Source organism: Pomacea canaliculata, linkage group LG4 (assembly GCF_003073045.1).
Source record: "Pomacea canaliculata isolate SZHN2017 linkage group LG4, ASM307304v1, whole genome shotgun sequence".
NCBI lineage: Eukaryota > Metazoa > Mollusca > Gastropoda > Architaenioglossa > Ampullariidae > Pomacea > Pomacea canaliculata.
Window position 1 is genome coordinate 7,198,957 of NC_037593.1, and position 25,155 is coordinate 7,224,111.

Here is a 25,155-nt window from a genome sequence, read left to right on the forward strand (position 1 = left end):
CCACAATCTTCTCCACCACTACCATCACCACATGAATCTTTTCTGCTCCTGCCTCACTACAGCAGCATCCTTGCGTTATATTGCCAGAGCAAGGCCTCTTTGACCTTAATGATAAGACAACTCCCTTTCCCCTTTCCCCTCCCCAAAAAAAAATCTAGTGTCCTCTTCCCCCAAACACCATCCCCACTCCAAAGAAAAAAAGTTTGAGGTCAGGGACGTCTGGTAGGGGAATCTCCTCCCATGCATCCTTGCGGATGCCTGCGTGATGGCGCTACCCATCAAGCCTTGGTGCATAAAAAGACTGGCATCTGTGCAGTCCAACGAAATGCTTGTCTTCTGTGTCAGAGGAATCCTTGTAAGCTTTTCTCTGGTCCGAGACTGATGATGCTGGTAGAGGGCTTTGGTATTGTTTAACGCCCATGTTAGCTGGATAATCAAGTGAGATGCTGTATTGATCATTTGACAGGATGACTTGCTGAATTGGCATTCATTTTTTTGTGGGTTTTTTGGGGGAACTGGAAAGTAAAGTTGAGGAATCTGTTTTCTCTGGCACAGTAAGGTTCTTGATATTTTAGCTAATTAATTTTTTAATTCATTATAAGGATAAAGGTTTTAGCTAACACTGTACCAGTTTATCACTTGTAGCTTAAAATTCCACCTCTGTTGATAAGATTGCAAGCAGCTATTGGTCTTCATTTGAGGGAGCATCTTTTTTCCTTTTTAAATTATGATTTTTGGAGATTTTTTCCCCTATACATTAGGGATGTGAAGCAACAGAGAACGCTACACATATCCTGCTCCTTTTTTTTTTTTAATAGCCCTGGCACGTGTAATATGTTTGAATTATCTCCTATAAAAGCTGCTAGTATTTAAAGCAGGTAGAGTGATTTTACTTATTCATCTGTAAACTGGATACAAATCTTTACAGTTCTGCATAGGGAGTGGTACACTGTCCCAAACTTCTGAATTTTGACTGTGGCATCTTTTTTTTTAAGGGCGAGTTTTGGCAGACATGATAAAGAGGAAGGCAAGCCCTCGTTTGACTGCACCTATGCCAGCGACGCTTACGCCATGACTTTTTTGGACAAGCTGAGCATATTGACATATATAATGCTTTGCGCGCGTAGGCTGCATGGCGACTGGTAGCATGCATGTCAGTATAGTGATGCCGTATGGTTCTGTGAAAACTCTGGAAGAGTTGTTTTTCCTTCAGATTTGGCCCGAAAAATATTGTTGAATTTTTGAAGTAGAAGATATTGAACTTGGAAACAGATTTTTTTTTTAATTTTTATTTTTTCTTATATTTTATTAGACACTTCATTATTAGACTTTATTCATTTGCAATTAGTTTAGAAAAAGAATGTTGCAGATGTGAAAGGCAATAATCAGAGAAAAGGTGTAGAAAGTTTAGATGAATTTAATGGAACTTCAAGTATCTGATGCAGAACAGTTCAATCCAATGAGGGTTTGATGGGGCCTGTTTCCAGTTCCAGTTGAAAAGATGCCTGTGAACCTTCCGAGGAGGCTGAACTGGTAATGCAAGATGGCGGCCAGCATGTGCAGAAGACAAGGTGCCCTCTGTAGGCCAGAAAGTAGTTTTCGTTATCATCCCTCACGGATTGGAGGCAGGACAGGTTGCCATCATTTCTGTCCACGATATCATACCTTCCCCCTTTCCCTTCAAGTTGTGGCTTTCCGTCTGGAGAAGAGATACCCCTTCTTTGGATTTATTCCCCCTGAAGATATTTTCGGGATTTTTCGAGACTATGCTCCCCACAGTGTGCAGATTACGCCCCTTTAAAATCGTCGATGTGTTCACATAACAGCAAAATAAACAACCAAAAAACAAGGGGAAAAGAACTACCATGCCAGGAACAGCAGAGATGGCTTCAAGAATCATGGAGTTGTGTGTTGTGTATACCAGCATCATGATTGGAGATAGTTGTGAATGCTTGTCTCAGTGCAATTTTTTTTCTCTGAATCTGGTAAAAATGATGATGTTACTGTGGTGTCCAGCGAGCTGCTCCCAATCTTCATTTTGAGCATGGCCGTGTGAATGGTTTTTTTTTTTCTTTTCGAAAACATTGAACATCAATCAGGTCAGAGACAAGCAGTGAGAGGAAGTCCGAGACAAAAATGTGTTGGTAGCTAGGTTATCTTCAGCATGTGCCTGTGTGACCTCACCCTAAATATCTTGTTCACATTGGAACGATCATGAACACGATGGTGTTTGCTCGTCCACGTTTTAATGTGAACAAGTATCTTCTCATCTGCTATGTTGGCTTTTCACATGTGAACAAAGCAGGAGATCACAAGTGTTTTGCAGTCAGTGCTGTGTTCCCACGTGAGAACCCAGGTTTAGACATGGCAGGATTCATTATATATGACCTTAGAATTCTCTGTTCAAAAGTTTTGCGTGTTGTTACTGGAGCAAATGAATGGCAGATGCGTTGTCAGTGTAAGAGTTGGAGTAACATCGTGCACATTCTCATATCTCTCGGCTGCATGTGATTCTTGAATATCTGGCAATGTTTTGAATGTAAGAAGTGAAAAGAGTAGGAGAAAATTTTCAGTATTTTAAACAATGTTTTGTTATTAGTTCTGTCCACATCGTTCATTTTTGCTATGCTCATACAAGAATTATAGAATCAGAATTACCAAAGTACAAAACTACCTTAATAACTAACAGCTGAACCACAAAATAATTATTGTAAAGAAAATAATCCGAATGATAACTTTTGGCAAGAATTTGTGGATCAAAAAGTTTTTTTGGGCCACAAAAACTATTTTGAATTGTGAACCTATGCTTGAAGCATTGTTGTAACCTGGAACAGGTGGATATTAGAAGATATCCATCAGCAGTAATTTCTCAGGAAGATGTAGGCAAAGATAAAATCAGATAATGCAATAATTTTTATTTGATTTTGTGTGCATCATTTATTGCACAGGGTTCTAGCAGCCTTAGAAATAACATAATTCTTGTTGCAGTTGGTGATGTGAAACAGGTGACTATGCATTCAGAATTAAAGTGACATGGATGTCTTTATAAAAAGGATAGATTAGTTCTAAACTTTAAGGTTTGAAGTAGAAGAGGGAAAAGGGCAGGAAGGGTGGGGCAAGAGAAAATAGTAAAATTAAAGTTGGTCAAGGATATGTGATAGTGCTTGGAGACTTAAGAACTACTGGAATAGTGCCAGACACGATGATGTGGCCAGGAAGTGAAAAATCGGGGCTTGTGGCAAGAATATTAAGTTGGGGGATAGGGGTTTGAAGCTGTTCACCTCCCCCAGCCCACAAATCGCTTATGCAGATGTGTGGATGTTTTGCTGGAGCCCAGTGGCAATACATCACTAATGAGGCTATCACACTTTAAAAGCAGAGATTTATTCTCCTTTCGATGAAGTGGTTAACCCTAACCCCTTGACCTTCCCACCTATCTCTCCGCATCCAGCGATGTACACCTCATCCTTCCAGGTTGTCATCAGTTTGAATGATGGTCAAATGTGTATTTAATATTTTGTGCCGGGAAGTTAGTTTTGCAACCTCCCCACCTCCCCAACTGCATTTCCACGTGTCCTTGTTTTAAAACTTGCATTTTCTTTTTGTGTGTGGTGAATGTAGAATTTTCAGATTATTTATGCTGTTTCCAAGACAGCTATGAGACAGGCCTGTTGATTATAGTTTTATTTGTAACCTAATTTTTCGCCAATCTTTAATTTTCACACTCTTAGATTTTTTTTGTTTTGTAATTCACCCTTTCATTTTTTTTTTAATAAATCAAGCGTGTGTGTGATGTAAATCCCGGTTAGCCTTTCTAGTAGAGCGGGCAGGCATGGTCGAAAAAGAGAGACACCACATCACCTCTGGGTTAGCGATGTGGTTAACATTATTTAAGTAATGTTTATCAGTAATTAAATTTTTAGGCTTTTAGCATCAAGCACATATGTGATTTATTCAAAGGCATGTGCAAATAATTTAAAAGAAAAACAAGAGTCTCAGCAATTTGTCATCAAGCATGGATCTCATGACTGAAGTTTTAAAATAAGTCTATGGTCAGTGAAGTTTGTTGGATTATGCCTGGTACATTCTCAGTAGTCTCGTAGTCACTGGTGTGATTTAGGCCGAGATCCAAGCATTTGTAATTTCCTATAGAAAAATAAAAAGGGAAAAAAAGGCCTTTGTAGTTTACAACTTCAAACCTGTGATGAATTGAACGGGCGAGTCCTAATGCTTGTACAAACGCAAGACGAAAAACTTTCAGACAACAGCATGCATGAAGCACAATTTAATGGTTATTCAAAGCAAATGTGGACAAAGCAGTTTTGGTGCTGTGTAACCTCTGATCATAAAATCACAGTGCATGCATGTACCCTTGTGTATATATACACACACGCACCTACCCACCTGTTGATGGGGTAGATAATACACAAGTTTGAAAGGGTCAAGGTGGGACATCAGAAAACAAAGTTCAAAGAGCTGGGAGACAAGAATGCCTCTGCTGTTTCAAGCACAACCTGAATAACAAAACCCACAATAATTGCTGATGTTACAATAACAGAATGTCGGTGTTTAAAAGCAGCAACAAAAGGCATCCACAATTGTTGGGTTTTTTTTTATTAAAAAAATGCTCTCCAAATTGTGCGTGGTCCTACCAGGCACTATACCCAGTTTGCACCTCTGACAAAAGTGGGGGAAATGTGCCTGACGAATATTTCATATTCTGGACACCAAGCTTATGGATGCTGAAGCATAGCAACATAGGGGTAACATGACTTTCCAGGGTCAGGAAAAAGATTCGTTGTAGTCAAGTGATGACAAGGAGATTTGTTCTACATGAAATTTGAACGTATATTTTTATATAACCTCATTATATAATTATCAACTATATTGCAACATGACAAGTGTATTACAATAGTAGTTGATCACAATTAACACTAATAATAATCTACAGTGTCATCGTAACAAGCAATCCCTAGCCCTCTGAAAACGAGAATCTTTCCACATTTTTTAAAAGGCATTATCCTTTTAATTGTGATCTGAGTAAGCCTGTGAGAATAAATCTCAAGCTCCTGTTACAATAATTATTTTTAATGTTTACTTCCCTGACCTCATGCCAGATGTTATAAAATAACTATTGCTATTTTAAAATAACATCCATGGTCTATGTATTTCAAAGCCTGATATGATTAATGTTGCTTTTCACACTCAGTGAAAATGAACTGGAGAGAGCATGTTTAAGTGAAATAGGTGTGGGAATACTTCAATGACAACAGCAAGTAGAGAAATATTTACAATGCACAAGCAGCCAGAAGATGGGATAGAAAAAAGCTTCACACAAGTTACTCTGTGGTTTAGTCAGCTTTTATGAAACCAGTTTTGAGTGTTCTTAAAACTTTCATCTGCCCTTTGTCTTCATGGAGAAAAACTGCTCGTATATTGAAATTGGGCAAAACAAAAACAAAGCATGCATCACATGTAACACCCACCAACCATGAATAAAGCCTCATGGATATGAACATCCAAAACACCAAGTCTGCTGAGGAGGTAAAGAAACTTCAACTTGTTCCCCAAGTTACAATATGGCTCACCACCACTTACAGCTTATGTGGAGGGAGATGGAATGTCTTGATGCCACAGAAAAGAACATCTTGATCCAGATTTTTTTTAGGCAGAAACGAAACGGAATGCCACACCAAAATCTGGAAGATGTTGCCAAGCTGTCCTGCTAGAACCTCAGATGCATGTTAATTGATCGTTTTGTAAACGGGAACATCCATAATAAACCTCGCCAAATCCACAGATATTATGCAGTTTACCTATGGTAACTGACAGAGCAAGCTCTAAAGACATAAATCCTGCACATAGTGCTTCCTTCTATGAATTATTTTGCCCCTACCTAGGACTTCTCACATCAGCTGAGATGTTCATGGCATATTTGATACATAAAGCTAATTTTTAGGATGTCAAGAAACACCAGAACCACAGATGGACACCATCAAATACAGAAAACTTCCTTTCCTGGGATGCTCTTATGGCACATGCAATAACAGTGGTGGCTGGCTTGGATAGATTAAAAAAATAGTTGTCTGAAGTATTATCCGATGTGCATGTGTTGATGTTCCATCTTACCTCCCTTTGTTACATGGAGCTCTCAAGCTAGTCTCCCTTACAATGTCAACGCTTTTGGACTAAACATGCTGAAAACCCTTAAAGGATTCCAACTTATATTTGTTCATACACTCCAGTTACCTTTAAAACCTTGTCCTGTTTTAACTATTTTTCTATTTTGGCAGGCCATTATTTTTTAAGCTCAGTAAATCAGACAAAAATAACAGCATAATACAGATTTAGGTTTTGAAACAAAATGATTTTATTTTGCAGAGATCTATTATTGTTGCTACAAAAGAATAATTTAGCTTTTTTCCATGACAACCCCAACTTTTCCCACCCCTATCCCTCACCTTTTTAGTCCAAAAATAGCACTGACAACAGCAGTCCTTCATTTCAAAAAACAAAAATAAAACAAATAAAAGGAGGTTATTAACAATCAAAATGATGCCAACATAGTTCAACACTCAGGGTTTGACACTCTGCAGACTCTGCTTGTTGATGAAGCTGATTCGTAAATGAAACTGGATAAAATCAGATGAAGTACTGAAATAAAAATAAATAGCCTCTTCCATTATTATATACATTTACATCTAAAATAAAGGGTTAAAAAAAAATTATATTAATGATTTTTTTTTTTTGTAAATCCCAAACAACCCATTTTTGAGAATTGGTATGAGAATAGACCGTTTTGCCACCCTTGGTCCAGCACACATTTGTGGCAAAATGTGAGACTAGCAACTTAAAGGCTTGCACACCAATCAGTCCAATATTTGTGTGGTGGTATGTACTTCCCAGTTTGACCCAGCTGTTAAATAGGCACCTTGCTCTCTATATGAGAAAAAAGGACAGTGGAGGCACTAGTCACTGCTCTCACAAAAATAGTATAGTCTATCACACCTCACTCCTGAAAGGTTAGGGGTTGTGCTTAGAAAGAGGTCAAGACTTACAGGGTAGGGGAGGTGTTAAAGCCTTCACTTAGCCTGGGGTCAGCTTTTGTGACTCATCACCTCTCCCTGTCTTGTCTTCCTCTAACCTAATTCCATTGGTGGGTCAACAAGGGGACATAAGCTGCACCACAAGGGTGTCAAACCAGCTAGTGTAAATGCCTTTGTAGTCTAGATGCGATTGCTCTAATCACAGCCTTACAGGTGATATCCTATTTCATGCACAGTAATCTCAAGAAGCAGGTTTTGCAGCTTTTAGAGGGAAATCTTTTCTGCCCCAATAAGTGGAGAGGTAAGATTGAGCTAAATTAGAAGGTGGCAACATAATGAGCCTCAATTGTAATTATAAAATACCGTGCAGAATATTTCAAATATTTCAGTCTATTTTTGATTTTTTAAAGTCACTAAACATTCTTAAGGTTAATTTTTAAAAAGAAACATTGCATATATTTTCTAATCCCTCCATAAGCATGAGGTCTTTACTGGAAAACCTGTGCGTATGTTGCTTAAATACAGTTAAACATCCTTTTGTAAACTGGTACACTTGGTTATGCTCCACCTTGTAAGCTTACTGGCAGTCTCATGGTAAGAAAGTAGAGCAGGTTGATATCATTATGATTTTTTAGCATCACCATTGGGAGTAGCACCATCAGATCCCCCCTCTGCTTGTTTTGAAGCTTGCGGGCTTTCAGAATCGTCTTGACCGTCATAACCTGAATGACAAGCCAAAAAGTTCAACTATGATTTCTAAGAAGATATTTTATTGTTTTAAAATACACTGCTGTTTATTCAACTAGGTTCTTCAGATGACCTGTTATGAATTCAAAGACAAAGGAAACCACAACAGATTTACATTAAAGTCTGCCAATTTTCATTACTTTTGTGTAACCAAGAAAAACTGTGCAACCTTCCCTTTATTCGACTATTTTAGTAATCCTCTGAAAGCTTTTTCTTTTAGTCATGCACGTAATTTATTAAGCATCACCTGATTATTATCTACTGATTGTAATAAATTGAAATGGATGCTTTACAACCATGGATCTAAGATCTTTAGATATGTCCCATGTGTCCATCAATTCAACCACAAGACTTTCAGACACACACTAACCTTCATAATCTGCTCTCGCATTTGCCTGTCTTGCATGGAGAAGAAGATCTGCTGTTAATGACAGATAATCTTCCTGCAGACAACAGAACAATCTCATGGTAACAAGTCAGCAAAACTAAGCAATATAGTGGAACAAATGAGAGGAAGACAAAAATGCACAGTGAGATGTTTATGGAATTGAAGAATTGCTGAGAAATGCATAGAAAAAACTTCAAGGATAGAACTGATGTTTTAGCAAATGACAAAGTATAAAGGTGAAAGCAAAGTAATAAATATTTTAAACCAACAGCATTTTATAGGGTTGGTAGTCAAATGTATGCTTTAAGCACAGAATACAATGTCATTTAGTCCATGTGAATACTGAGAGAATGTTTCTAGTATCTTCAATATTATCAGCCTTCATCTCTTCTAATTAAAACATTTTATTTGTGTTTAAAATCCCTTTAGCTGTTCTTATCCATGGTTCTAAATCAGTCATTGACTGATAAATATTTTGATGGTAAATTATCTTTTCGACTGATTTTTACTGCAGTAGTTTGATATGGCCTACCCGAGTCTTGGACTGTTTGAAGATGAATTCCTCCAGCTGCTCTGGTGTGTTCTGTTCAAGGAACTGCTCCATTTGGTCTTCAGAGTGTGGATTCAGTCTGCAGTTCTTCTTGACGCTCTGTCTGGGAACAGAATGGTCACCAGTTTAAGTGTCAGCCTGTGCACAAGGCAATGAAATAACTTGCCTTCATCCTTCTTTTGTTCATGGTTATTGAGTTAACTGCAATGGTTAAAATTTAAAGTCTCCTGAAGTAAGGTGAATAACTCAAACATACACAGAAAGGGCGTTTGACAGCAGGTGAAGACAGTCATAAAGCAGAGGTACAGCCTGTACCCATGCACCACCCTCGGGCTTACTTAACTTGTCCAATTAATGTATGTACAGTCTTATCAAGCTCTCTGTGGCTGAACTAGTGGACAGTAGGAAGGACGGAGACCTTGAGATTATCAGTCGCCCTTGCAGGTCTTCTACTGACAGGACATCGCTAACCCCGAGGTTAAACCTCTACCACTGCTTCATGAATGCGGCCCACTGGTGAGCCCGCAACTTGAGAAAAGGGATTTCATCAAGCGCACCTTTTGTTTGGCTTTTCGTAACCCTGACCTTTTCCGTGTAAATCCCGAAACTGCGCGCCATCACCTCCAGCGTGCGAAAGCATATCACGTGACCACGCAGCAAACGCGACGCACGTGCGGACTTGCAAACTCTTGTGGCACCGCCAGCCAACTTTATTAAAAAAATTAAATCTTTTTAAACATCGTAACCCATTTGATCAACTCGTAGGAGGGTATGGGTGTTGGTAATCGGGTGGAACTGGGGAGCTGCACACGACGCAACTTGAGGAAGACTACCCCAGCAGCAAAGGAATATTGGCTACAGGTGGGGGACATGTCTTGAGTATCCGGGGGCCATGTGGCAAAATGGCGTCCGACCCATAGCGAAAGTGAAACCGGGCCGTAACAACGGGGTCATGTCGGTTTTACCTGTGAAACAAGCGTGGGACGCTTCTCTCCCCCTTGTGACCGCTAGTCAACCCTGATGGCTCATGGGTACGTCCCATCTTTTTTTTTTTATATATCCCACTATTTATATCTTCAGATTATTGGTATTTTTAGGGATTTCGGCATATCCTGATTTACATATTTCTAAATCAAGACATGCCAAAATTCCTAAAAAAATACCAATATCAAATGGATTAATAATTTGTGTATTTTGCAATAATTATATATATATAACAAGCAGCAAAAGAGTGCACAAAAGTGCAAAATGTTATAAAAAAACAAACAAACATGATTTGTTATTTATTGGCGTTTATTGAGGTAAAATAAGGATAAAAAGCAAACTAAAAAAATTTTTTTTAATATAAAATTTTTTTTAAAGCATTGTCTCATTTGTATACATAAACAATTTATCATTTATCAAGGTAAAAATATTATCACAAATAAGGATAAAAAGCAAACTAATAAAAAAATAATGTTAAAAATATACAATTTTTTTTAAAGCATTGTCTCATTTGTATACATAAACAATTTATCATTTATCAAGGTAAAAATGTTATCATAAATAAGGATAAAAAGCAAACTGATAAAAAAAAATAATTTTAAAAATATATAAAATTTTTTTTAAAGCATTGTCTGTTTGCATACATAAAAGATGTTTCCTCTTGATATATTAATGCAACATTCGTTATTTAATTATAAGTTGTAGAACGATGCAAAACCATGTATCCATTGACAAAACAATTAAAATTAAATTGCAGTTTCCTTAACACTAATTACATTTTCCCAAAGAAAAGGTTCAAAGATCTATGACAATATATCAAATGATAAGTATGAACTGAATTGCTGTCAAAAAAGAGTGATGCTTTAATAGACATTTCTAAAAATAAATCAAAGTCATGAAATTAACTATAAAAGGTTCTAGGTTGGATTGCAGCTTATGGTATTAACTACAATCTTTTAAAACAGATTAAAATTTTAAATTGCACCTTTATCACTAAGAAAAGGAAACCATCAAACACATGTTTGAAACACAATTATGTTCAAGAATTTTAGAAGGTATTAGAAAAGAACTGTAAACATATAAATGATTCTGAATTTACCACAACACATCTCTTATTGGATCGGGTGAAAATATCCTCATTGATAAATTAATGGGTTAGAGTAAATAATAATCACAGCACAGTTTTATATAATTATATAAATCCAGATTTAGTATATGCAGGTTTATGTACAAGAATTTTACAACTGTAGGTAGAAAGTTGCACAGCTTTACTTGTCCTCCACCCCAGAACAATTAACTGACGTATAGGCTGTGCTCAACCCTTTCCCTTCTGCCATTCTCTTGATCCCTAGCACCAGCTAACCAAGTTGATGCATGCAAGTCAGCATCCGTAGCTTCAGGATAACTTTTTCTTGCAGCATCTAAAAATAGAACAAATATAAGAATATGAGGTCTGCATAAAAAAGTAATCACTTAATTGTAGGTTACTGACCCTAAAATCCAGAATATAATGTGAAACAAAAAGAGGTACAAGCAAATTATACTGATATGTAAAGTGGCATAAAAATTTAAAGCGTTATAAACAGAAAGGAACTACAAGTGGAACTGCATTTGAATTTCAGTTAGAATTTCTATAGGCAGAAAAACTCTGGAAATTCTAATTTCAAAAACAATCCAATACATGGGAACTGTAAAGATGTCTATAAACTGTCATTTTAATTCCTTTCTACACAGTGTTAACCAGCTGATTAAAGGACTACAGTCACTAGAAATTGCGTAAACATGTGTCCATATTTTATTTTGGCAATGTAATTCAATCACAATAAAATGAGGTAGGGACAGTTCTCCAGGCCTGATTTATCTTCCTGTCATGTTTTTTTTTTTTATGACTCATGAAAATTCTTGTCTGCACCTAGCAGAGTCAAAGGTTAAGGTTCATAACTAAAAGATAAAGAAACAATCCAAACAGTCCTATTTTATGACAGGCATGTATTAATGTACCGTATACACACACACACAGAGTCAAATATTTAAATCCTTACCCTGAACTGTTTGTAAAATGAAGGGGTGGTTCTTGAGTCCCATTGAAGTTGTAAGATCAGGCCAACTCAGTTGAAAATAGCACAGATAGAATGCCCCTCACTACATGCTTTAATGTGAAGCCCGACGCATCACCGAATGGCATTCCTGAAAACAGACAAAAATAAATACACATCATTTTAAAAAAAATTGCAGTGGGCAACATTATAATACCTGTTATGACAACTAGTATTTAAAGACACCCCCCCCCAAAAAAAAAGACAGCAACAATTCAGGAAGTTTCATACAACCAAGCAAAAGTGGGTACAGAAAATTTACTATCTGCTCTAATCAATGCCACCATAACAATGCCTTTATTACTTTTTAGTACTGCAAACATGTCATTAGTTTTATACAATGAATGGTATGGTATGGAAACCTTTAAAGGGAATCAGATAAAAAGATTTGACTCCTCCTACTAACAAATCAGAATAAAGCACATACCAAGCATGTCCTTTTTTATGGGTCTGTCTTCATATCTCCCTCAAGACTCTCTACATCTTCTGCTGATTGTTAAGCGAGACTGGAACCCCTCTGGCAGATTTCCCGTGTCATTTGCCTTTCCTGTTCTTGTTCCTCCATCCATGTAAACATCCTTTTAAGGTTGTTTGTATCATTCTTCATCTCTTCCAGAAGAGACAGTTGTTGCATCCCAACTTTCTCTAGTTTAGTTCTAACCTAAGAACACAATAGCAGAAAACATGTAAAATAATGATCTTTTCTAGCTTTGCTATAGTTCACAATGCCTGGAAAATACCATTAATTTTGGTTAATCTTTACCATTTGTCATATCTATCTGATATGTGATCCATATTTGTTTCAATTTTTTCACTATGGCAAAAGGCTGGGATTTTCCGCTTCCAGTTTAACTCATAAAAGCACTGTTCATAACTCTTGGCCAAGGGTAAGAAGAAAAAAAAGCTAAAATGATTATAAACAAAATGGCTTTAAATTACCTTCCAAGGGGTTATGGGTCTTTATGCTGGCAGGCTGAAAACCAGACAATGGAATCGGAAGGCGCTGGGGGTGTGAAGGCAAAGGTGAAACAGTCCTTTTTTGAAAGCTGCTACTTGGGGACACCCTTGAGATGGTGCCAACCACTAGTGGCAAAGAGTATGGCAATGGTGGTGGACATTGCTGCATAACTGAATGGTCAGCATATAGTGATTCCTCGGCATCCTTCTCTCCTTCGCTGTTAGCTGTGCATCCCTGTGTCAAATGAATACATTTGCATAAACTTTTTTCAGCTTAGTACATTTAAAACTGTCAGCTGCTGATAGGTTGTTAAAATTTTTTTAAAGAACATTTTATTGTTATTGTACAAAACTTGTTTATCACTGTATGCTATTTTACCAGAAAGAGGACACAGCCTTGTGTCCCTACATGATGTCCACCAAAAAAAATTCCCTAAAATTAAGCAGAGGAAATGAAAACAGACCGAAATCTAATCGGAGTTATCCGTATCCTTTTTGGTTGAGTGGGAGCATTTTTGTCATCACTCTCCACCTCCGACATTTTTGTCCCTTGCAGATTCAGCTAGATTCTTGGTAGTTACCTGCATGGAAATAAATATAGAAGGCAAATAAGATTTCACAAATCAAGATCAAAAGTATAATAATAACACACTCTTATAGTGCAGCATCACAACAAAAGCTACACTATCTGTGGTGTAATGATTGTGTTCAAACAGTTCAGGTATTATCTTTTTCTCCTTCCTTAAATCTGCAGCACACAATAACATAGAAGTCATTTTGACCATTAATGGTCACATGCTTCATAAATTTTCTTTCTGCACAAGGATTATGAATATTATGAATCAAAAAGTAAATTGCACTTACTTAATGACTTGTGCAGGAGAACTGGAAGCATAGGACATGAGGAATCAGCTTTATAGCTCTAATTAATGAAGCTTGCATCTGGTTCAATAGATTGTAGTGGGAAGTTGCACACCCTGTGACCACTTTCATCTTAAAATGCCAGCAGCCAGCTATCTAGAATAACAGTAAAATAAATTATTGACCATTATGCAGTTATTATGATTTGTTGTTGAAAAAGACCATTAAAGTTGTCTGAAATGATACTTCCAGTCACAATCAGTTGTCAATGGGCTATCTATATAAGTTTTTTTTTGGTTCACCACTGGGAACACAATCCTTATGCTGCTCTTTGACAAATATTCTTAATTAGCTGCTGCAGTGGAAAGTTTGGTGTTTGAAAAAGTCGTTTAAGCTAGCCTAAAAAAATATAAAATTGAGAGGCAGAGTTAAGAGTCCAAAGGACCAAATCTGTCAACATTATCAGCAATATGTGACAAAGCAAGTACATTTTACACCAAAAATCCTTTACCATACAAACACTGCTTCTTGAACAAATAAACATGAAATGTTATGAGCCTAATAATCAGCATAGTTCACACACAGCCCAGGACTTGCAAGACAAAAAAAAAACAAACCCACAATAAATAAGAGAAAAAAATATTATACTGCCCGAAGAAACCTGGCATTTTAACGCTATCGTACCAGTAAACAGACGGAACTGTCGAAGCTCTGTTACGTTCCACTTTCGTAATCGCAATTTGAGGAAATTCTGACAGCTCCAAATTCTCTCCATTGCTAACGGCTAAAGAATTATCAAATGCAAGCGTTCAGAACTGCTGAGCACGATTTCTACCTCTGTCTGGAAAACTTGTGCATTTATTGCGTTAATGTGTACTCTTAATCTTTTTTCTCTTAGAATGATATTCTGCATTAAATTTGGACATTTCTGTAGTTAAAATCTCAATAACTATGTTAATATAGAGTATAAAAATTATACGTACTGTTATCGAAGCGTCGAACACATGTATCAGTATAGAAATTGACCGCTTGAGAAGCTTTTCTGTTGGGAAAAGTGTAGACTCACACATTTGAAAATGGCGGCTTTGCCTGCACGCATGTGGTCGTATGTAGCACGCCATGGCGAAGAGTCATTGCCATTGTTAGGGGTCACGACCCTATATGTGGGCATGATCTCCCGCACTCTGTTTTCGCCTCGGCGAGCGTGGAGCTTGGCTTATGTGCGCATGCGCTGACAGCGGCATGCAAGACGAGTCAAGCATTGCGATAGATTGACCCCCTGTATCACAGTCGGATCAAGACAAACTTGGTGGACCCCTTGAGCTTATGGTTTCCGATGCTGCTAGGGTATAAATCATAAACAAAAAGTGGATGGCGAGGGAGGAGGTGGGGAGGTTAAACCAGTTGATAGTAATTACATTCCTGCATTGTCTTTATAGACAGCACGTCCGGCTGTGGGTGGGGGTTTGTTGACTGAACAACTGTTACAAGAGGCGAAACTTTATATAATGACTGCGAGGATATGTTTAAAAAAAATGGCGCCCTTTTCTATTAAAAAAAAAACCCACCTTATAACGATGTTGGAGGGCGAGTATAAACACTACCCACCCTTACGATCATTAAAAAAAAAAAAAAATACTGGATTGAAATGTTTCACACGGCGCAGCTATGACACGTGCTCTTTGTGAGGCACGTATGTATTTTTTTTTTTAATGGTTGAGGTCAAAAGCATGAATATAACAGTGGCACTGTGACCTTTTGCAAACGGGCAGCAGCAAGCTCGTTTCCCAGGACCTCGGCAACTATTCGGCTCGGTAGGCATATGCCAGGTCTGATCATTTATTTCTAGTCTTCAGGGAACGTTCTCTCCAACTCGCCATGTCACCAGTACTGTGAGCACCACGTGACGTGCGTTCATATCTCAGTTAGCTGGACTTTTCCTTTTTACAGGTTTGACCGCAACTTTTGTGACTGCCGCAGTTGCTGACTCAATGTAAACATGATCTCTTTTTGTTTTTTCTTAAATGGATAGAGCATCACCTGATGAACAAGACGATAATGAACTGTCCTCGATACCCACTCACCTACCAAGCTACCGACCCCTTACAGACACCACGTGAACAGGTGTTACATTCAGTGTGAAATAGCTGCACCCGAAGAGATCCGAACCCACTGACAACAAATCCTCGGCTTAATGGTGACAACGCCAGACCTGCCGAAGGGCCTGTGATGACTGGAAGCAATGTGAGTTGAGGTGTTCACGCACGCACACCAGGGAGGCAGCCGCGCCTCAAAAAAGATAGTGAGGCGGCTGTCACCTCAAAGCCGTGCATCTTCCCACGCCACTGCACGCACGACAAGCACGACACAGTCACTAACAGTTGCACAGGCACACACTTCCGCACACAAGCGCTTGCATGCTAAACACCACCCACCAATAAGACACACGCACAAACGCACGTACTCATGCACACGCAGTATCACCACTAACAAGTCACACGATGAGCTACTCACATTTGGCTGATGATCCTATCACGGAAAAACTTCGACTGCCAGTTAGTCATGAACTCCTCTGCCATTCCCGCCATCTTTCAAGGCACAACGTTTGGAATCACACGCCCGAGAGCGAGCGGAGGGTCGACAAGGCGCGTGTGACGGGGGAGCAAGATGGCCGACAGCGACGGAGGAGAGGACAGCTTGATTCAGAAAACTCCACTGGCTTGTCGGGAGAGCCTGCACAAGGACCGCAGAAATGTCCTGTTCCTCAGCAAACAGCGGACCCCTTCACAGTAATGCTGCCCTGCTTCTGCAACGAGAAAAGAAAGAAAAAAATGTAGTCCGGTTTACTAGGTGTTGGCGCGAGGGAAATAGGGGACATCACTGCGAACCGCTGCGACACCATAGTGACAGCCGCGAACGATGGAACGCTGTAACCTTTATGCTGGGGGAGAGGTCAGGAAGGATGGAAGAAGGGTTTAGGACCGAGGATGTAAAGGAAGGGAGAGTAGTGAAAGAACGAGGGTCTGGGGAAAAGCGAGTGTCAGGTAAGTGGGAGGCAGATATTGCTAAAGCTTGTGATGACACGAGATCATACAACATTTCAACAGTACTACGCTCGGTTTGCTAAGTAGGTTTTATTTTGTACTTAGGTCTGTTGTACTCTTCAGACCTGTGTATTAATCCTTTCATCGCAAAACTAGCTTCAGAAAGGGCACAGACCGAGACACTCGCCATGGGACTCACAGCAGATAATTTTATCCCACGATGTCAGTATGAGCAGCCATCCATGATGTTGCAGTTTTTTCAATGGCTTTGGTCTGATGGGCTGATGAATCAGAATTTTTTTTTTGCATTTACATTTATGCGAATGAAGCAAGCCCAGGTGTTAAACGTGTAGTTTTTTGTTTTTTAATCAGTCGCTGATTCACGGTCTACGTATTCCTCAGAAGTAAGGATTGTACAGGTGTGTGCCTCTTGGAACCTTCTGTGTTACAGAAATGAGAGATGAAGACAGAAATTATGAAAGGAGATATGAAGCTGCAGTATTACTGATCCGTATTGTTTAGCTTATATTTGCTTGGTCTGCAGTTCGATTCTATTTTACTGCTTGCTTTGCTGGCGCCGGGCCAGTCCGTGAAAATCCGTCGGTGAACCCTGGACTGACCTCTGTGTGCATTCCCCGTGCACACAATCACACCCCCCTTCTATAACATGAATAGTCCGTGAACGCGTGCACGCACACGCAAACACTTCTCAGGGAGGTATTTCCCCCTTCCACCTCTCCTCCCACTGTCATGTTCGCGGTCTGGGACGGCCCGTTGTCAACGCTCGCTCCCCGGAGACTAATGATCGTTAAAAGCCAGCGCGCGGACACGCTCCACTGCTTCGCGCTGCCACGTGGGAGACATGGCGTGACGAGATTATTCACCAACCTGCGAGCGGACGGTCACGTGAATCGATCAGCATTGAAGTCACAATCACACGACTGGCACCACAACAGGTTGCTCGATATAGGAGATTAATTCGTGATGAAGACCGCAGCCCTCGGCAACAACCTCGCAACAAAAAGCCTGGAGGCTGGAGCTTCCACATCGGGGAGGTGGGGGTCAATGGGAGAGGATGGAAGAGGTTGTGGCGTGTATGAGGGGGGAAGGGGGACCTCAGACTTCGATCGTTGGAAATCGGCCACGTCACAGTGACATCGGCAGCATGATTAATCAGACCATTCCGCCACTTCCGCCCGTTAGCAGTTTACATTGGTCTAATGAATAAACGACATTACAGGTGTAAAGAGGGCGGGGCTTTCTGTAAGGCTTTTGAATACGTCAGAGGTCATTCCTGTCTTGTGCTGTTCGTGAAAACCAAATTTAAACAGCACCTACATTATTGTATACACTATTGTCTCTCGCACGCACACTTTGTATTTTCAAAATATAAGGGAATAGGGGTTTACAAAAGGAGAAAAAAAAAAAAAAAACCCACGATTTTCTTAACGACTCGGCTGAAAAATTTTAACAGATGAAGACGTCTGAAAATGCAGTCTACAGAAGGTACAAGAACTTACCTGTAAAGAGGAGACTTCAAATAAAGACCGGGAACTGTTAATGGTGCAGGGGAAAAAAACATACAAAACGAAGAAAGTCGCCTGCGAAACATTTAAGCAGGTCGCAACCAATCAGTTTCCAAAAATAAATTACCGATGGCCTGGGCCGTTAGAAACCATGGAACGCCAAGAAAACTCAGTGACATCGACTACAAACCTTTTTTTCTCCCCTCTCACTAAGTTTTCTATGGAACTGAACACTTTGCTATCGTATAAAATATACAAAAATAATAATATTGTGTCTGTGAGGGCAGCCAGCTCACACAGGGCCCACATATATATACAAACAGTACCAACCGGCTAGAGACGATGAAGCGTCCGACAACTCACCAAGATGTCACCTGACTGCTAGACTCGCTATCCCAACTCGGCGCAGCAGCAGGCAAGGGCAACGAAGCTTTCGCGCAGCAACAGGAAGCAGCGCAGCTCGTAAGTCGTGCATTTCGGATGAAAGCAGCAATCGATAACAATTCATCGCCATGTACGCCCTGGGCTGCTTGTCTCGTTAAGGACGAGAGAACGCGAGACCTGGCTGTAAATTATAAATACCTAGATATATTTTTGTCTCTCTCCCTGTGGCTATCCTGGGGTTACTTTGCCCACAGCTAAGTTTTTAAACCCGGTATTTGATTTTTTTGAGATGTCATCATCTCCAACTTTGTATATTCCATCCCTTGTCAACTTCCAGGTAGCTCAGCAAACCGCCATTACAGATAACAGTTCGTTATGCCTTTTTGTTTGACTACAATGACTACACTCCAGGGCAGTGACTGAAGAAAGGAAGGACAGAGGAACACTTCCATCAAGACCATTTACAATGTTGACCACACACGCTTGTTTTGATGTCTTTTTTTTTTTTTTTTTTTTTTTTTTTTTGGAAAAAATAATGTTTGAGGCATAAGTGAAGCAGTTTTTGCCTTCAATTTTAATTGATTCTGTTAGCAGCAGGTAACAGCTGTGTGAGCATCTGTTGCCAACCGTATCTCGGAAACATGCTCACTCCTGATCCAGAACAGATTAACACCGGTCCCGCCACCATCAACGCACCGGAAGTGCCCTGTCGCCGTGGGTCACAAGTTATTGTACGGATCCCCACCACCACCACCGCCGTCCTAATCTTCTATTTTCGAAACATGAGATAGGAAGGATGACAGAGAGGATATTAATGTCTCTACTTTAGCAAAAACTCGTCGACCTTGTCTGTGGGTGGGAGGCAACTGGTGCGTTGCGCTGTCAGCAGCTATAAGGCCACCCGGCCGAGTCAGCAATTTTATTTCTCCAACTGTCACTAGGACAGGGGTGTTCAGCCAGTCCTCACTTTCCAGCCCCCTCCCAACACACACACGTACCCTTTATCACAGATTTGCGCCACACTCCCCCACCCCACAAACAGTTCAAAATTTTTCTCTTTTTTTTCCCCCACCATGTCTGACATGTCTGATCAACATGTCTCACACATACACAAACACCAGTGCTCCCCCATAAACTCCTCTCGACCCGATTAGACACTGCTAGCCACTTGTCAAGTGTAACAGCTACAAAAGTAAATGTCTGTCGGTCAAAAGAAAGCAGCAGGTTATGACGAGCTGCCATGTCTCCCTTATAAAAGCCAGCTTTGAACCGTTTTAAATACACCCACCCAAGGCTGCTCCTTTGAAAGGACAACCGCACCTACAAACACCATGAACATAGGATCTATATATACATATATCTCACAGTTAGTTAAGCCGCGTGCTTTCAGACTTTGGCTCCTATGGTTCATTAACATCAACAATGAAATCAATGTCGTTAAACTTATCACCATCTGTTGCTTTATAAACACATTAAACACCCTCAAGTCCCGACAGTTCTCTCAATGGGGTTTGGTGGCCCAATGGTTAAAGGGACAGGCAAGAGATCTGTCAAGCGGGGCTGAAAGGACAGGTGCCAATGTCGTGAGTCATGTCCGCTCAAACTTTCAGGTTGCAAACCATTCCCCTGGTTTTTTTTTTTTTTTATTTTATTTTATTTTACTCTTTTCCCCGTTTCTCCAGTTTCTCCAATTTCATCACTGTACTCTGCTTTGAAATTCTAGAGCTTGGTCTCCAAATCGTGGATGACCGCCATATCTAAGCGACCGAGGGCTAGCTCTCGCGTGCAACGGTTTTCATGACGTCACTCGCCAACACGTGACCTGTGTTTCAGATGCGATTGGACGCAAACGGTTACTTTGATAAGCAGAAACAATTATGATGGTCGGTTTTTTATCATTTAAGCTCAGCCTACCATTTCACTTGCCTTTTTCCTTTAAGGGCCTGTGGCCCTCACAGCCCTCGTCTGAAGCAGGCTGTTAGTTCTTTCTGTGCGTGTGGCGCTTGTTTGCATGTCTGGCTGCTCCGACACACACCCTGAGTTCAAGGTGTAAAACATCAAGCCCCCACTCTCCCTATCCACTCTTTGCCTCGACCACCCCCATTCCCCTGTCCGTTAAGTCCGACCGCTTGCAGGTTTTCCAGGTTACAGATGAGAGGTGTTCTTTTTTTCTTTCTTTGAACAGAGGGGCAAAGTCTGTAAACCGGTTCTATTGCGCGCGATAGTGCACCTCGCAGAGCATTTTGTGGTGGTGGTGGTGATGGTGGTGGTGGTGGAGGGTTAAGTTAGTCTTTTGTCAGCGCGGCAAGTAGACAAGATTAACTGGCTCCTACATGATCGGACACAAATAGACCAGGTCTGCATGTACATACCTCAGGTGTGCTGCACGGTGAGAAACATGTCGCACGAAAGTTAAAAATATGAGCACACTGTGAAGTTTGTGAACATTTTGTCCTAACGCTGAACAGATTAAACTTCAAAACCAATAGTATACATGTATTCATTATTAGTAACTATTATGTTTTACAAATAATCTCTTTATATTGTCTAGACACATCCGGTGTCAGCTCGGATCAGGCGTTGTCGCCGAGACTCACAGGCTACTTCCGGCCAGACGATGCTCATACCTAAAGGTCAAAGGTTGTAGATGACAGTCTCCGTCCCTGACAATCGACTTGAAGTTAAAGGCTAAAGGGCAACACGAGCGCTGAGCAACAATCGCTGGAAATAGAGCAAAACGTATCACAAAACATTTTCCAGTGACAGTTTATGACGGTGAGGAAGGAGAAATTTTATGTTAATTTTTTTTTGTGATCACAAGTGACGAAAGGGTAATATTTCTAAAAATAGCTTCGTCTGCATGTGTGAATTTGAAAAGAAAAATGCAATCCTTGGCAAAAGAAAACTTACCAGAACACAATGTTCAGAACACAATGAACACACGGAATATTTTGTAACCATAGCAATTTCAACGTTTCATAACTGAGAAAAATGGTGGATTAATAGGGGTTTTTTTTGTGTGTCATTTTCTTCCAATAGTCTTGTTTTACTTTCTTTTCTAATGAACGCTGATCTTTATATCCTCCCATCTCCACACTCGCTCCACCACTGCAGGGACAAGTATTCAGCAAATGATTTCTGCTATAGAATCAAACACTAAACAAATGCGAGTATGTTTGTTGCTCACACTGACCCTCAGCAAGACCAGAGAAATGAGTTCCACACATGTTTGTGTTTCCGTTGCACATGTAACTGAGTCTACATCTTTCACAGGGTTCACGGCCCTAAGGATGGTCCTACTAACGGAAAGGAATAGTCGATGGTATTAATAATGGAAAAGAAGAGGCAAACATTCGTGGAGACCAGAGCTCATCTGGACACCACTGTCGAGGGAACAGTCGGGTGGACACTGAACTCACTAACAGACGCACCTCTCTCTGAAAGACATCAGAGTGATTCACAAAGACGAGATTATCGTTTGCCAGAGACAGGGAATGAATTCCTTGGCGACTTTAAAGAAAAAGACAAAAAAAAAAAAAAAACCCAGTTGTATGAACAGCTCCTTAGTTCACACAGAAGTGATGGCTGCATTTTTTTTTTCAGGTGGCGGGGCAAACACTTGAAGAGGTTACAGCAGCGGACAGAGACAGGTTTACCGAAGAAGCAAGAACTTGCAGTTCCCTTTAGAAAAAAAATGTCTCCTTTAACAAGTTGCAAGGGCTTCATTGAAACTTTCCATTATATAGGTAGCTAGGTACGCAGGTAAAATGACCAACAGAGACATTGTATAGATGTTTAGGATCCAAGACCTGAGGACAACAAACGTTTTTGTTGTGAACGGACTTGTGACGACGACGAAGAGGAGGAGATTGATGATTGCTAAACACTGGAAGGAAGGCGGTAGATTGTGGGGGTGGCAGCAAGCCCTGTAAACAGAAGCCACATGCAGTAAAAGAACAGCGTGCCTGAGACGAGATCTGAACCCAGGGCAGTCCATCCTCACTCAGGTGATGACTGTTCTACTTAGCGGACCGCCTAAGATCACGGAGTACGTGTGCGGGTGAACAGATTTGTGATGATGATGATGTGATTAGCAGGCCGACACGTGAAAGAGAAGGAATGAACAGACTTGAACCCTGAATTAACAGACTTGTAGCTGTGATCAACAGAAGTGAAAGGAAGTGATTGAGTGAAGGTGAACTGAGACTAATCTCAGTGATTATGTGAAGGTGAACTGAGACTAATCTCAGTGATTATGTGAAGGTGAACTGAGACTAATCTCAGTGATTATGTGAAGGTGAACTGAGACTAATCTCAGTGATTATGTGAAGGTGAACTGAGACTAACCCGAGTGATTACACTCGTGGCTGTAAGCAGACTATCAGCACTTCGGCGGTCAGAATAACGACTGTGAATACCACGGGTGCAGCGCGATAAAGGTGAGCAGGTTTCCGTGCCTAAAGCTTTTTTTTTCTTTTTAATCTCGAAAGTTAAGTCTGCCCACGCACATATAATGTTGACATTACTGTGACCCTCACATCACCAGTGTGTCACGGGCAGAAAGTAAATAGAGTTCCATACACTCACCCTTATCACTAGCATGGCACTGTGTGTATAGTGTATAGCAAGGGGTGTGAGTGTGTGTGTGTGAGTGTGTGTGTGTCTAACCAGTTCTCTGTGTGACTTTGCAATGTGTCCATCTTGTGATTTACTGCTGTCACACCACATGCAGGACCACTCCGTTAAAAACTTGTCTGTGCTAACGGATCCTGCTTCACAAAGTGTGTAGAGACCATGAAGTCAGTTTATTGCTGGTAGCGGCTGTTGTACAGGACACGAGCCTTTTACTGTTACATTTCTTTATTATTTATTATTACAGGAGAGCGTGTTGGGAGGGGTGTATAAATTACTGGCCATCTGACATCAAGAGCTTTTCATCCTGGATCGAGTTTAACGATGATGTCAGCTTATCTATCCTGCAGTGTGACCGACGACAGTAGGGGAGGGAGTCGGAACCTATGTGTTACACAAGGCCCTCGTTCTTATGTGTACAAGTCTTTTTGTGATCATTTCCCCTTTTTTTAAAATGTTTTGTTATTCTTAGTTGTTGTTAAGACACCTGCTATGATCAAGAGGATGTATAACGAATTAAATTTCGGAAATTCCCATTAATATGGCTTTTCCTTCCTTCTTGTTGTTTTTTTAATAAATGATTTTTTTACATGCGTGGGGAGAGTGAATATATCAATAGATGAGTAGGAGGCATGCACGAGTATTGGAAGGAGCGCGAGGGTATATCTGGGCTCGGGGAACCTTGTAACAGTTCCACAAAACACTCCTCACTGTATGTATGTAACATCACCGATGAGTCAGCTCGGCCCTGCACCTACCTTCAGTGGTGACCAAACAAAATGTCGCAGTAACACCACGAACGTTATTTAGTGAGGTAACAAGCTAGGATACCCCAATCTTCTACCCGGAGGTTGTCTAGAGTGGTCTGTGTCCTAACTTTTACCTTGCTCGGTGTAGGAGAGACTTCGACACTGGCGCGAAAATGTCTCCTCTTGTCGCGACAGTAATTCGCGATCGACAACTGACAAGACTTGTACACCCGACATTTAGTCTGATATTTACACAATCACAACATCACTCAAATATCAGGGTAACCCAACCATATCCTACGCAGTCACCATGACGAAGACAGCTGTCACACCATTCTCCCACATCAATTTTCTCTCAATTTTCCCGAAACAAAATCAAGCACATACCTTGTGTTGTACCTGTGTAGACGGAGAAACTGTTTCAAACACCAAGAGATCGAAACTAAAGCACTACTTATTTCAGGGACATGTTCAGCTGCAATTAGATGTGTCTACCGTTGTTTCAAGGGAACAATAGGATCCCCCTACCCCCTGTGAAAAAAATAAAAATGTCCAGACCAACCTTCACTGCTTCCTCCCGGTCCTTGCCTGGCCGCCTCAACATTTAAACTGCGAAATGTCGAAACTCCAGCTCGACAGGTCACATGCGTGTGAGCGAAGCCCACGTCACGATAAACGGTGTACTCCCCCACAGTTCTCTCCCTTCCCCACCCCCACCCTCCAGCCTGCGAAAGACCTGCTGGGGAGCTTCTCGCCCCTCCACTCTTCTCGCTGCTCCTTTTTGCTCGAAAAAAACTTTCATGATCAACCGGTTCCTCGCTGTCATTTTGTTTGAAATCGCTGCTCCCTCCAGCTCACTGCTCGTGCTCCCCTTGTCCCCCTAAACACCTTTAGATCACGTGCCTGGCGGTGTCTTTTGAAGAGTGAGAGTGGGCGATTCGACAAGGTGAGCGCTGAAGTGTTGACATGGAGAGAGCGTGTATGTGTGTATGTGTGTGTATGTGTATATGTGTGTGTGGGAGGGGGAGATGGGGGCAATATGGAATAGTGAGGAGTGGCAACTGTGTGAAGTAGGGGCTTGTCGTCTGCACACTTGCTAGCAGCGGCTGTCCTAGTTGCTAGTCCATAGTTACTAGACCGTGACGGACTGAATTACGGGCGGCGCTAAATTTGAGATTTTATTTTCTGAAT

At 40.7% G+C, this 25,155-nt stretch overlaps 2 protein-coding genes across 8 annotated transcripts in view; one reads left to right on the forward strand and one right to left on the reverse strand.

The window, feature by feature from the left end:
- LOC112562356 (calcium-transporting ATPase sarcoplasmic/endoplasmic reticulum type-like) overlaps nt 1-4,157 on the forward strand; it is a 48,552-nt gene extending 44,395 nt beyond the window's left edge. For all 3 annotated transcript variants that reach the window (XM_025235587.1, XM_025235588.1, XM_025235585.1), the window contains one exon: nt 1,488-4,157. In XM_025235587.1, the coding sequence (XP_025091372.1) occupies nt 1,488-1,537 (50 nt within the window). In that variant the 3' untranslated portion in view covers nt 1,538-4,157. The remainder of the gene's footprint in view (nt 1-1,487) is intronic.
- On the reverse strand, nt 3,925-24,685 carry LOC112562358 (mediator of RNA polymerase II transcription subunit 15-like). Of its 5 annotated transcripts, none has more exons than XM_025235593.1 (6): nt 24,527-24,685; nt 16,144-16,435; nt 8,714-8,834; nt 8,164-8,236; nt 7,628-7,768; nt 3,925-4,146 (listed from the first exon to the last, which is right to left on the reverse strand). In XM_025235593.1, exons 2-5 carry the CDS (start codon nt 16,215-16,217, stop codon nt 7,668-7,670), a joined length of 369 nt encoding a protein of 122 aa, XP_025091378.1. In that variant the 5' UTR covers nt 16,218-16,435; nt 24,527-24,685; the 3' UTR covers nt 3,925-4,146; nt 7,628-7,667. The 5 variants fall into 5 exon arrangements, 4 of the variants coding, with proteins under 4 accessions (XP_025091378.1, XP_025091375.1, XP_025091376.1 ...); XR_003098849.1 differs by lacking the exon at nt 3,925-4,146 and adding an exon at nt 4,621-6,654 and having other exon boundaries at nt 7,615-7,768; XM_025235590.1 differs by lacking the exon at nt 3,925-4,146 and adding an exon at nt 4,621-6,654.
- Between the last annotated feature and the right edge of the window lie 470 nt (nt 24,686-25,155).

Excerpts from the sequence above, each read along its gene's own strand:
- LOC112562358 (XM_025235593.1), bottom strand. The coding sequence starts at position 16,217 with ATGGCGGGAATGGCAGAGGAGTTCATGACTAACTGGCAGTCGAAGTTT. Across the intron at positions 8,835-16,143 it reads GATAGGATCATCAGCCAAAT|ACAGAGCGTCAAGAAGAACT; the intron begins GTGAGTAGCTCA and ends TTCTGTTCCCAG. Across the intron at positions 8,237-8,713 it reads TCAAACAGTCCAAGACTCGG|GAAGATTATCTGTCATTAAC; the intron begins GTAGGCCATATC and ends TGTTGTCTGCAG.